The 13,763-nt window shown below is 49.5% G+C and overlaps 1 protein-coding gene across 4 annotated transcripts in view; it reads left to right on the top strand.

Moving 5' to 3' along the window:
• The window catches only part of LOC147121259 (ribosomal protein S6 kinase alpha-2), an 823,768-nt gene extending 810,443 nt beyond the window's left edge, over positions 1 to 13,325 (top strand). For all 4 annotated transcript variants that reach the window (XM_085981473.1, XM_085981472.1, XM_085981470.1 and 1 more), the window contains 3 exons: positions 3,637 to 3,754; positions 6,989 to 7,126; positions 12,780 to 13,325. In XM_085981473.1, coding sequence (XP_085837599.1) covers positions 3,637 to 3,754; positions 6,989 to 7,126; positions 12,780 to 12,905 — 382 coding nt within the window. In that variant the 3' untranslated portion in view covers positions 12,906 to 13,325. The remainder of the gene's footprint in view (positions 1 to 3,636; positions 3,755 to 6,988; positions 7,127 to 12,779) is intronic.
• Positions 13,326 to 13,763: the final 438 nt, after the last annotated feature.

Raw genomic sequence — 13,763 nt, 5'->3', positions numbered from 1 at the left:
CCATCCTTTCACACAGACACTGTACCCCACCCAACTCCCCAAACTTTCACATGGACACTATACCCCATCCAACTCCCCATCCTTTCACACAGATACTGTACCCCATCCAACTCCCCATCCTTTCACAGACACTGTACCCCATCCAACTCCCCATCCTTTCACACACACACTGTGTCCCATCCAACTCCCCATCCTTTCACAGACACTGTACCCCATCCAACTCCCCATCCTTTCACAGACACTGTACCCCATCCAACTCCCCATCCTTTCACACACACACTGTACCCCATCCAACTCCCCATCCTTTCACAGACACTGTACCCCCTCCAACTCCCCATCCTTTCACAGACACTGTACCCCATCCAACTCCCCATCCTTTCACAGACACTGTACCCCATCCAACTCCCCATCCTTTCACACACACACTGTACCCCATCCAACTCCACATTCTTTCACAGACACTGTACTCCATCCAACTCCCCATCCTTTCACAGACACTGTACCCCATCCAACTCCCCATCCTTTCACAGACACTGTACCCCATCCAACTCCCCATCCTTTCACAGACACTGTACCCCATCCAACTCCCCATCCTTTCACACAGAAACTGTACGCCATCCAACTCCCCATCCTTTCACAGAGACACTGTACCCCATCCAACTCCCCATCCTTTCACAGACACTGTACCCCATCCAACTCCCCATCCTTTCACAGACACTGTACCCCATCCAACTCCCCATCCTTTCACAGACACTGTACTCCATCCAACTCCCCATCCTTTCACACAGAAACTGTACTCCATCCAACTCCCCATCCTTTCACACAGACACTGTACGCCATCCAACTCCCCATCCTTTCACAGACACTGTACCCCATCCAACTCCACATTCTTTCACAGACACTGTACTCCATCCAACTCCCCATCCTTTCACAGACACTGTACCCCATCCAACTCCCCATCCTTTCACAGACACTGTACCCCATCCAACTCTCCATCCTTTCACACAGACACTGTACCCCATCCAACTCCCCATCCTTTCACACAGACACTGTACCCCATCCAACTCCCCATCCTTTCACACAGACACTGTACCCCATCCAACTCCCCATCCTTTCACACAGACACTGTACCCCTTCCAACTCCCCACCCTTTCACACAGACACTGTACCCCATCCAACTCCCCATCCTTTCACACAGACACTGTACCCCATCCAACTCCCCATCCTTTCACACAGACACTGTACCCCATCCAACTCTCCATCCTTTCACACAGACACTGTACCCCATCCAACTCTCCATCCTTTCACACAGACACTGTACCCCTTCCAACTCCCCATCCTTTCACACAGACACTGTACCCCATCCAACTCCCCATCCTTTCACACAGACACTGTACCCCATCCAACTCTCCATCCTTTCACACAGACACTGTACCCCATCCAACTCCCCATCCTTTCACAGACACTGTACTCCATCCAACTCCCCATCCTTTCACACAGACACTGTCATCCATCCAACTCCCCATCGTTTCACACAGACACTATACCCCATCCAACTCCCCATCATTTCACACAGACACTGTACCCCATCCAACTCCCCATCCTTTCACACAGACACTGTACTCAATCCAACTCCCCATCCTTTCACACAGACACTGTACCCCATCCAACTCCCCATCCTTTCACAGACACTGTCATCCATCCAACTCCCCATCCTTTCACACAGACACTGTACCCCATCCAACTCCCCATCCTTTCACACAGACACTGTACTCAATCCAACTCCCCATCCTTTCACACAGACACTGTACCCCATCCAACTCCCCATCCTTTCACAGACACTGTCATCCATCCAACTCCCCATCCTTTCACACAGACACTGTACCCCATCCAACTCCCCATCCTTTCACACAGACACTGTACCCCATCCAACTCCCCATCCTTTCACACAGACACTGTACTCAATCCAACTCCCCATCCTTTCACACAGACACTGTACTCCATCCAACTCCCCATCCTTTCACACAGACACTGTACCCCATCCAACTCCCCATCCTTTCACACAGACACTGTACACCATCCAACTCCCCATCCTTTCACACAGACACTGTACACCATCCAACTCCCCATCGTTTCACACAGACACTGTACCCCATCCAACTCCCCATCCTTTCACACAGACACTGTACCCCATCCAACTCCCCATCCTTTCACACAGACACTGTACCCCATCCAACTCCCCATCCTTTCACACAGACACTGTACTCCATCCAACTCCCCATCCTTTCACACAGACACTGTACTCCATCCAACTCCCCATCCTTTCACACAGACACTGTACTCCATCCAACTCCCCATCCTTTCACACAGACACTGTACTCCATCCAACTCCCCATCCTTTCACACAGACACTGTAATCCATCCAACTCCCCATCCTTTCACACACACTGTACCCTATCCAACTCCCCATCCTTTCACACAGACACTGTACTCCATCCAACTCCCCATCCTTTCCCATGGACACTGTACTCCATCCAACTCCCCATCCTTTCACACAGACACTGTAATCCATCCAACTCCCCATCCTTTCACACACACTGTACCCTATCCAACTCCCCATCCTTTCACACAGACACTGTACTCCATCCAACTCCCCATCCTTTCCCATGGACACTGTACCCCATCCAACTCCCCATCCTTTCACACAGACACTGTAATCCATCCAACTCCCCATCCTTTCACATGGACACTGTACTCCATCCAACTCCCCATCCTTTCACATGGACACTGTACTCCATCCAACTCCCCATCCTTTCCCATGGACACTGTACCCCATCCAACTCCCCATCCTTTCACACACACTGTACTCCATCCAACTCCCCATCCTTTCACACAGACACTGTACCCCATCCAACTCCCCATCCTTTCACACACACTGTACCCCATCCAACTCCCCATCCTTTCACCCAGACACTGTACCCCATCCAACTCCCCATCCTTTCACACAGACACTGTGCTCCATCCAACTCCCCATCCTTTCACACACACTGTACCCCATCCAACTCCCCATCCTTTCACACACACTGTACACCATCCAACTCCCCATCTTTTCACACAGACACTGTACTCCATCCAACTCCCCAGCCTTTCACACAGACATTGTACTCCATCCAACTCCCCATCCTTTCACACAGACACTGTACCCCATCCAACTCCCCATCCTTTCAGAGAGAAAAGCTCTTGTTCTCCACTCTCCCAGTTCATGCAAACACTCTTTCCCCCTCTCCTTGCCAATTGAACCTGTGGGGCCTTTCATGCTGTGGGAGGCTGCTTAGATAAGTGGAAGTGCATTGCCGTGATGTTCCATCCATTAATGTCAATGGATGGTAAATTGTAACCAAACTGGCTGTGTTTTCCAATGAGTTGCCTGCTGCACATGAGCCCCCATCGGTGACACAGGAACCGTGGGAATATCTGTTTAGCCAGTGTAAAATCAGGACAAGTGGAATGGATATTTAATTCATCGGTTGAGACACACTGCCGGGTTACACTTACTCCAAGTGTTTTGCTGTTGTCCATAAAATGAAAATGTGAGTAAAATCCAAAGCTTGAGTGATTTTCTTCCTTCTCGATTAGCTTCACACCGTTTGCAAATGGTCCTGATGATACTCCTGAAGAAATCCTGGCACGCATCGGAAGTGGGAAATATGCCCTCAGTGGTGGAAACTGGGACACTATTTCTGACACTGCCAAGGTGAGTGGGACTAATGTAGATTAACAGAAAGCAAACAATTGTAATTGTGGAGTCTCATTATTTCAGGTTGTGAATTGTTTTAGGAGATTTTAAAAATGTCAACTTTTAAATGTAATTTTTTTCTTATTTATCCTTTCTGTCTTTTTTCTCTCTCTCTTAATCCAATCTTTCTTTACTTCTCTTTGGCCCCGATCTTTACTGGGGAGGGATTTCCAAGCAGGAGGGAAGAGTTCTGGTTGAACCCGGAAGTTCGGGTTTCTCCCAACGCTGTGGAGTTTTCTCCACAGCGAGCATGGTTTTTTTCAACAGGATCCCCACGGTTGACAGGCTTGGCACCTTTTTGAGCCGGAATGCTGTAGAAGAGGCCACAGCCCAGGAGCAGGTTGGTATCCTGCTGCCGGGGTAGACATCACGATGGGGGGGTGAGGGTATAGTGTGGCTTGTAGGGTTGGGGGGTGATCAGGGGTCAGAGACAGATGGGGGGTCAGTGATCACGGGTGTTCCAATCACGGGGAGGGAAGCAAGTTAGCTTTGCAGTGGGGGGGGGGGTTTGGCGGACTGAACTTACCTCTTCCACACAGCAGTCTTCACCTCCCTTTAGCTGCCTGGTTTCCTGAGGCCTGGGAAACCCGGCCGGCCAGGGTTAATCCTGGAAGAGAGAGAAAATCTGAGGCACGCAACCTCATAAAAATATTTAAATGAGCTACTGCCTCCTGGGAGTAGGTTGGTCACTGGCCCCTGTCCCGCCTCCATTAAAACCAGAAGTGGGTGGGTTCGAGACTGGTTGGGTTCGGGTTTGAGATTTTAACATTTTTGCATCCCACCTGACAAAAACCCACCCGTTTTTGGGGGGTTAAAATTCTTCTCTTTATTTCTCTTTCTGTAGCTGATTTGACATTGAATTCACCCACTTTAATTCACCCTCCTTCTCAGTCCTTCCTCTGTTTATTTCTCAATTCTTAAATCTCATTGGTTAAGGAGATACATGCTTTGTCTCGTTGTTCACCAAGGTCCCAAATGCCCTGTTGCCATCGCTCGGGCATTATCAGCTCGCACGTCCAGCAACTTTGTGGGCAAAAATTCTTAAAACCTAAGCGTACATGAACAAATCTAACTAACGGGACATGCTACTCCAGCAAAATCTGGCCCTGTACCTCCACAAGGTGGGATTTTCTCCCCTTTTCTTCTCTCTCCAACATCTTAATGAAGTGGTCATTCTACATGTGTCAACCTAGTTAGTGAATATTTGCAGACCATTTTACCATAGAGATTGGGGGGAGGGGGTTGGGAAGGGAGGGCTCACTGCTGAACCTAATCCTATTTTCATCCAACACTTACATCCATTCACTTTCCAGGAGAAATGATCGAACAATAACCAGAATGAAAACCAAGGATAATTCAATACTGCCACAGTCACTGTACTAACAGAGATCAGATACTCAACACAGACCAGGGATCAATACTACACTATGTAGTGCACTTTCCCACTGAGTCCATAAGCAAGACTCTTTCTGCAAATGAGGGTTTGATGAGATTTTGCAGATTTTCTCTGGGTCAGAAGTTGTGGGTTCAGTCCCCGCTCAAGACTTAAGTGGAATTTCCATGGATGTCCTCCTGATCGACCACTGTAACTTTGGCCAAAGATCAGCCTTTTCTCTGGGGTATCTACAGATCTTCTGCTGAAGTTAAGGCAGCCAAACATGAGAACCCCTGCAGAAATTCATCCCCATTATCTAGGCTGCCACTTCAGTGTAGTACTAAAACAATGCGGCACTGTCGGAGTTGTCATCTTTCAGAAGAGGTGTTAAATTGAAGCATGCAGGTGCAGCAGGCGGTTAAGAAGGCAAATGGTATGTTGGCCTTCGTAGCGAGAGGGTTCGAGTACAAGAACAAGGATGTCTTGCTGCAGTTGTACAGGGCCTTGGTGAGACCACACCTTGAGTATTGTGTGCAGTTTTGGTCACCTTATCTGAGGAAGGATGTTCTTGCCATGGAAGGAGTGCAGCGAAGATTCACCAGACTGATACCTGGGATGGCAGGAATGACGTATGAGGAGAGATTGGGTCGATTGGGCTTATACTCGCTGGAGTTTAGAAGAATGAGAGGAGATCTCATTGAAACTTATAAAATTCTAACAGGACTGGACAGACTGGATGCAGGAAGGATGTTCCCGATGGCCGGGAAGTCCAGAACCAGGGGTCACAGTCTAAGGATAAGGGGTAAGCCATTTAGGACAGAGATGAGGAGGAATTTCTTCACCCAGAGAGTGGTGAACCTATGGAATTCTCTACCACAGAAGGCGGTGGAGGCCAATTCATTAAATATATTCAAGAAGGAGTTGGATATATTTCTTAAGGCTAAAGGGATCAAGGAATATGGGGAGAAGGCAGGGACAGGGTACTGAATTTGGATGATCAGCCATGAACTCATTGAATGGCGGAGCAGGCTCGAGGGGCCGAATGGCCTACTCCTGCTCCTATCTTCTATGTTTCTATGTCTCTATGTTCTGTCTGCTCCAGGGGCAGTATTTGAGGAAAAGCAAGGGAGATGTCCTGGCCAACATTTATCTCTTAACCATGACTACCAAAAACAGATTATCTGATCATTTATCTTATTGCTGTTTGTAGGAGTTTGTAGAAATTGTATAAATTGGCTGCCAACAGGTCTTAAGCTCTGGAATTCCCTCCCTAAACGTCTCCACCTCTCCGCCTCTCTCTCCTCCTTTAAGAGGCTCCTTAAAACCGACCTCTTTGACCAAGCTTTTTGGACACCTGTCCTAATATCTCCTTATGTGGCTCGGTTTCACATTTTGTTTGATAACGGTCCTGTGAAGTGCCTGGGATGTTTTACTACATTAAAAACGCTATATAAATGTACGTTGTTGTATACTTCAAAAGTAATTTGTTGTCCATAAAACACTTTGGGACATCTTGAGGATATGAAAGGTGCTATAGAAATGCAACTTCTTTTTAAATGGGTTGATGCCTTTGCTAAAATAGCAGGCAAAGGAATTTTGTACACATAAGTTTGCACATCGATTTTTAAATTTTGCACAATGTAACTTCAACAACAACTTGCTCCTTTAACATAGCCAAACATCCCAAGGTGCTCCACAGGAGTGTAATCAGACACAAATTGACACCAAGCCAAAGAAAGAGATAATGTAAATACAAAATATTTTAAAACATTTAAAAAAGTTGCTGCTTGTCTAATGTATTGGGATTTCCCCCACAGGACATGGTATCTAAGATGCTGCATGTAGATCCTCATCAAAGGCACACAGCAGCACAGGTCCTTCGACACCCCTGGATAGTGAACCGAGAATACCTGTCACAGAACCAGCTCAGCAGACATGACGCCCATTTGGTCAAGGCAAGTTGCAGATAACTTATTTAAATATAAGCCTTGTTTTTATCTTTATGCCCTCTATTCCCACTATCCTGAACTTCCCGCTACATAGCTGCGGAGAGGTGTTCACAGAGAGGAATGGAGTTGCCCAAAGAGACTCTTATGGGGCCATTAGCAAATGGTCTCAAAGGGCTCCTGACAGTGGCCTAGATGATCCTCGCGACCATCACTGAGATGGACTGGAGACCCTGGCTTAAAAATTCGGTGGCGGGGGCGCCAAGCTCGCCTGGGCGCCGGAAGTCCCGCCCCGGAAGGAGCCGGGAGCGGCAGCGGGATATTCAGTTTCAGCGCCCCAAACGGGCTGAAACTGAATATCGCAGCACAACGTGCCGCACAGCGCGCTGCGGTACTGCAGGCCTTCCTCCCCTTCTTAAAGGGAAGGGGCCTGCACCAGCGCGATCTCCGATCGTGAGTGCCGGCAAAAGAGCCTGGCACCGAGGAGAGGTGCTGGGCGCTCGGGACACAGCTGGCACTGCCCGGGGGGAGGGGGATCAGGAGGCCGGGGAGGGCGGCGCGAGGAGGTGCTGGCAGGCGGCCACCGAAAAAAATGGCTGTCCCGCACCTCCCCTTTAATTTGTGCCACTACCGCCACAGGTAGGACCCCCTAAACTGGTCGCAATTTGCGACCGGCGCTACGGGGGGGGCGCGACCCAATATCGCGTTCGGGGCGGTAGCGGGGCGCTGCGCACACCGATGACATCATCGGTGGCGGCGCAGCGCTACAGGCTAACGCCGCCATTAGCGCCCCGCTAAATTTTGCGGGAGGCGTGGCCAATGGCACTAAAACCACTGAGTGCCCTCTTTAGGCGCTAACTGGTGGCGCAGCCCACCGAATTTCTAGGCCCCTGTCTCTAGCCTCTGCCTTTGCTACTCTGTAACCAGCCTTAGGAACTACACATGATCGACTGAACTTCGATTTCCCTACATCCAAGTAGAGCAGCATATCACATCCTTTCAGCGTCTCCCTCTCACGACTTGGTGGAAATCAGGAAACTGCCACACAAGGAGCATGACAGATGCAGAGCACAGTGCCAGCCTTCTGTGTTACAGCATGTTGACATTCCAGCAGCAGGTGTACAGTTTTAAATAATTTATTCCTAAGAGCCTCACTTAGAAAGTGTTCGATCTGTCATGTACGTTAAGGATCTGCTTGTTGTGTGGTATGGAGAACTCGCAGAAATGGGCAGTGGGACAATCACGATGTTGTTTTCTATTGTGAGCGCAAGGCTTGGTGTGGCAAAACCATCCAAAAGGAAAAGCAATTATTAAAAAAAATCATAGCAACTACTAAAAAAAAATCATAGCAACTCTGCAGGAGTAAGGGTTGAAAGATACTTATGTGGAACTTCTCAAATCTTTTCCTGTTGAATTTGTACAGTTTAGCTAAATTCTCTATCCCAAAGGGCTGTGGATGCTGAGTCATTGATAATATTCAAGGCTGAGATAGATAGATTTTTGGGCTCTAGGGGAAGCGAGGGATATGGAGATCGGGCAGGAAAATGGAGTTGAGGTCGATGATCAGCCATGATCTTATTGAATGGTGGAGCAGGCTCGAGGAGCCGTATGGCCTACTCCTGCTCCTAATTCTTTTGTTCTTAAATCATACTTAACTCTTCCATTCTGGATTGCTGGATTAGTGTTAGCTTCTTGCAAGATTTGTCAAGGAGACCAGTGAGTAAGGGAGTCCAATGCAGTCACTGCAGTTTGCGCATTGCTACTGACTAATAAATTTCACTGCAGTCATCAATAAAACTAAAAGCATAGTTAATAAGAGGTCATCGACCTGAAACGTTAACTCTGTTTCTCTCCACAGATGCTGCCTGACCTGCTGAGTATTTCCAGCATTTTCTGTTTTTATTTAATAAAAACACAGTTCAAGCAGATGACCATGATTAAAGAATCTCTGTAATATGGCTAGGGGCAATATTTCCACTTGGAATCACAGCAAATGTAGTGTTCTACATGAATGGTCTGGGCTTGGCTCTTGGGCAAACCAAGGACCAACACCAGCATCAGTGGTATGGGTAGTTTCACCTCTGGCCCGCCACAATGTGAGGGAGTTAGCAATTGGTGTGGCTGTGCAGTGAGGGTAAGTCAGGTAGCAGAGGGACTTAATGGGTGACAGCTGAGAGCTGGTGGTGCTGTAGTTTAAGGCTGGAAAGATTAGAAAGGCTGCTTTGCTTGCTGTCACAGGAGATTTGTGCTGAGTTACTTCCCCTGATTTATTTAAAAAGGGAATGCACTGATGAGACTTGCATTGTGGAGTCACAGATTAGTTGTGCCACTGCTCTGTACACAAAGTTGAAGCTGTACGTGAAACACTGATTGGATGATTTTGGTTTTATTTTTTTAAATACAGAATGGTTTGTGCTTGACACCTCACACCACCCCTGCAGAGAGACACAATATTACCACTTACTAAAACGTGTTTTTCTTTTAATTTACTGACCTCTGACTCCAGTCTGCAGGTCAAGGGTTCTCAGAAGCTAGTTTCTTCTGTATTTTGGTTGTTCAGACCAGGGAGGAAGTAATCCCTTTAATCTTCATATATTCTGTGAGGTCATTTCCTCCAAGATGCTTAAGCGCCAGTGCACTCTTAACAAGATTGCTGTATTTTTTTGGGAAGAAAGGAGAACCGATTCACAAGGAAGTTTGTCCATTAGTGACTGCTTTACCAGTGCAGCTTCTAGAGTTACAATATTGGAATATATCAAGAGATTCTAAAACGTAGTGATATCTTCCCAGCAATTAAGATGCTGTGGTGATGATAGGACACAATCAAAAATGAGGGGTCACTTCCTTGGCCCTTTGACTTCCTTAACAGAAAATACAGTAATTATTACAAAAATGTCAACTGCTTTTATACTTATTTATTTATGTAGTTCCCTAACAATTAAAAATGCAATGCAATTCTAATTTTGGAGACCTAATGCTGGATTTCCCTCTGCCATCCTGCTCCAAGTCGTGATAGATAAGGCGGGAATATTGGGAGACAAGACCAATCATCGCCTTTCCATCTCGACCTCCATTTTCTTCCCTTCCAACCCACTGGGCTGAGTGCTGGTCACCCCCTCCTCGGGCACTGGGCTGAGTGCTGGTCACCCCCTCCTCGGGCACTGGGCTGAGTGCTGGTCACCCTCTCCTCGCCCACTGGGCTGAGTGCTGGTCACCCCCTCCTCGGTCACTGGGCTGAGTGCTGGTCACCCCGTCCTCAGTCACTGGGCTGAGTGCTGGTCTCCCCTCCTCGGTCAGTGGGCTGAGTGCTGGTCACCCTCTCCTCGCCCACTGGGCTGAGTGCTGGTCAGCCCTTCCTCGGTCACTGGGCTGAGTGCTGGTCACCCCCTCCTCGGTCACTGGGCTGAGTGCTGGTCTCCCCTTCCTCGGTCACTGGGCTGAGTGCTGGTCACCCCCTCCTCGGTAACTGGGCTGAGTGCTGGTTACCTCTTCCTCGGTCACTGGGCTGAGTGCTGGTCATTCCCTCCTCAGTCACTGGGCTGAGTGCTGGTCACCCCTTCCTCGGTCACTGGGCTGAGTGCTGGTCACACCCTCCTCGGTCACTGGGCTGAGTGCTGGTCACCCCCTCCTCGGGCACTGGACTGAGTGCTGGTCATTCCCTCCTCGGTCACTGGGCTGAGTGCTGGTCACCCCTTCCTCGGTCACTGGGCTGAGTGCTGGTCACCCCCTCCTCGGTCACTGGGCTGAGTGCTGGTCACCCCTTCCTCGGTCACTGGGCTGAGTGCTGGTCACCCACTCCTCGGTCACTGGGCTGAGTGCTGGTCACCCCCTCCTCGGGCACTGGGCTGAGTGCTGGTCATTCCCTCCTCGGTCACTGGGCTGAGTGCTGGTCACCCCCTCCTCGGTCACTGGGCTGAGTGCTGGTCATTCCCTCCTCGGTCACTGGGCTGAGTGCTGGTCACACCCTCCTCGGTCACTGGGCTGAGTGCTGGTCACCCCTCCTCGGTCACTGGGCTGAGTGCTGGTCACACCCTCCTCGGTCACTGGGCTGAGTGCTGGTCACCCCTCCTCGGTCACTGGGCTGAGTGCTGGTCACCCCTCCTCGGTCACTGGGCTGAGTGCTGGTCACCCCTTCCTCGGGCACTGGGCTGAGTGCTGGCCACCCCTTCCTCGGGCACTGGGCTGAGTGCTGGCCACGCCCTCCTCGGTCACTGGGCTGAGTGCTGGTCACCCCCTCCTCGGGCACTGGGCTGAGTGCTGGTCACCCCCTCCTCCCCCACTGGGCTGAGTGCTGGTCACCCCTTCCTTGGTCACTGGGCTGAGTGCTGGTCACCCCTTCCTCGGTCACTGGGCTGAGTGCTGGTCACTCCCTCCTCCCCCACTGGGCTGAGTGCTGGTCACCCCTTCCTCGGTCACTGGGCTGAGTGCTGGTCACCCCTTCCTCCCCCACTGGGCTGAGTGCTGGTCACCCCCTCCTCGGTCACTGGGCTGAGTGCTGGTCACCCCTTCCACCCCCGTGGGCTGAGTGCTGGTCATCCCCTCCTCGGTCACTGGGCTGAGTGCTGGTCACCCCCTCCTCCCCCACTGGGCTGAGTGCTGGTCACCCCCTCCTCGGTCACTGGGCTGAGTGCTGGTCACCCCCTCCTCCCCCACTGGGCTGAGTGCTGGTCACCCCCTCCTCCCCCACTGGGCTGAGTGCTGGTCACCCACTCCTCGGTCACTGGGCTGAGTGCTGGTCACCCCCTCCTCCCCCACTGGGCTGAGTGCTGGTCTCCCCCTCCTCCCCCACTGGGCTGAGTGCTGGTCACCCCCTCCTCCCCCACTGGGCTGAGTGCTGGTCACCCCCTCCTCCCCCACTGGGCTGAGTGCTGGTCACCCACTCCTCGGTCACTGGGCTGAGTGCTGGTCACCCCCTCCTCCCCCACTGGGCTGAGTGCTGGTCACCCCCTCCTCCCCCACTGGGCTGAGTGCTGGTCACCCCCTCCTCGGGCACTGGGCTGAGTGCTGGTCACCCCCTCCTCCCCCACTGGGCTGAGTGCTGGTCACCCCCTCCTCCCCCACTGGGCTGAGTGCTGGTCACCCCCTCCTCGGGCACTGGGCTGAGTGCTGGTCACCCCTTCCTCGGTCACTGCATGTATATTATGCTTGTGTAGCATTTTGTCTGGATATATAGCAGGTGAGGGGTAAATGCAGCCCACTCCCAATTTGCTGCATTTTTGAATTTCTGTCCCTTGCTCTCCAAATACAACTAGAGATTTTTTTATTTTTTGAAAGAGGACTCCAACCACAAATTTTCCCTACAATTATATTATTTCTTAAAAGCCCACTTACCCAGGGATAAATCAGCCACAGTTCCAATTCCTAATCATCATTTAGTGTTTATTGCTGCTATGTTCATGTGCGTGAACTCTGGGTGAGAATCCAGGGATTGGACTTGGCTGTGATGCCCTCCACTGTCAAATAGCCTACCAACACTCACGTCTAGCCTCACACTCAGAGAATGGTCCCTTGGGTGCGGTACTGGAAAGCTGATAGCATCTGTACCCCAATAAGGGAAAAGAAGATGAGAGAAAATTGGTAAAAGATGATTTTGTAAATCATACAGTTGGAATCTTAAACTGTAACACCCATTTTACAGATTTTGTTTTAAATTTTATTACAGGGTGCAATGGCTGCCACCTATTTTGCTTTAAACCGTACACCTCAGGCACCAAGACTAGAACCTGTATTGGCATCAAACCTGGCTCAGCGAAGAGGAATGAAAAGATTGACTTCTACAAGACTATAACAGCTATCATACGCCAACTCTAGGAAGTTTTCTTTTCATTATATGTAAAAATATATGGACCTCTCTTAGCCAATGCAAGTGGCTCTAAAAGACCCAAAGTATTCATAGAGGTTGGGCCTAGTTTCAGACTTCTGTTATTCAGTGTTTCCAGAACAAACAAAGGGTCATTCACCTAACTTGCTGCATTGTAATGGTTAAGAGGAAATGAACAAGAGTTAATTCCTTTTCTAAATTAACAAGAGTGTCTTTGTTTTTGCCTGATGATGTTTGAAAAGAATGAGCAAACACTGACCGTGAAAGCTAGACTTAACCTCTTTCATAAGTAAGTGGAAAAGGATAAACACACAAGTGCTTTGAGGAAACACTTGTACTCGGCGCTCTGTAAAAAGTGGAGCAATATTCTTACCTCTTCATTGTTTATAAAAGGATAAGTGGAGGTTGGGGGGGGGCGGGGGTGGGGGAGAGAGCAGATTGAAGCAGATGGATCTGAGAATCCTGCCTGGCTCGGCCTACAAGGTCTGAACTGTTCATTTTTCTTTGTTTTTGTTTGGAGACAGCAATTCAGTTCCAGTGAAATGTTTGTGAGCCAACCAAGCATCCTCATTGATGTTTTCGTATTTTATAATTGCAATTTTTAAAAAATGTTCTGAGATAATGTGAAGTAGAATGAAGCACAATGTACTTCTAAAGTATGGAAAGACACGAGGCTTGTAGGCACTGTCTTTTCAGTGATGGGTGCATGTGGAGTACTGTGATGAGACAATGTTATAGCAGCTAAATGTTGACTAGTTTTTACATAATTCTGTTTCTAAGCAGTAGATTTAGCTTTAAACTGTGCTATTATACAATTTACTTACA

The sequence above is a fragment of the Somniosus microcephalus genome, chromosome 3, assembly GCF_052327205.1.
Source record: "Somniosus microcephalus isolate GS21.2 chromosome 3, FLI_Smic_1.0, whole genome shotgun sequence".
In the NCBI taxonomy this organism is placed as follows: domain Eukaryota; kingdom Metazoa; phylum Chordata; class Chondrichthyes; order Squaliformes; family Somniosidae; genus Somniosus; species Somniosus microcephalus.
Note: the sequence above shows the minus strand (reverse complement) of the source record. Positions and strands in the feature narration are given on the sequence as shown.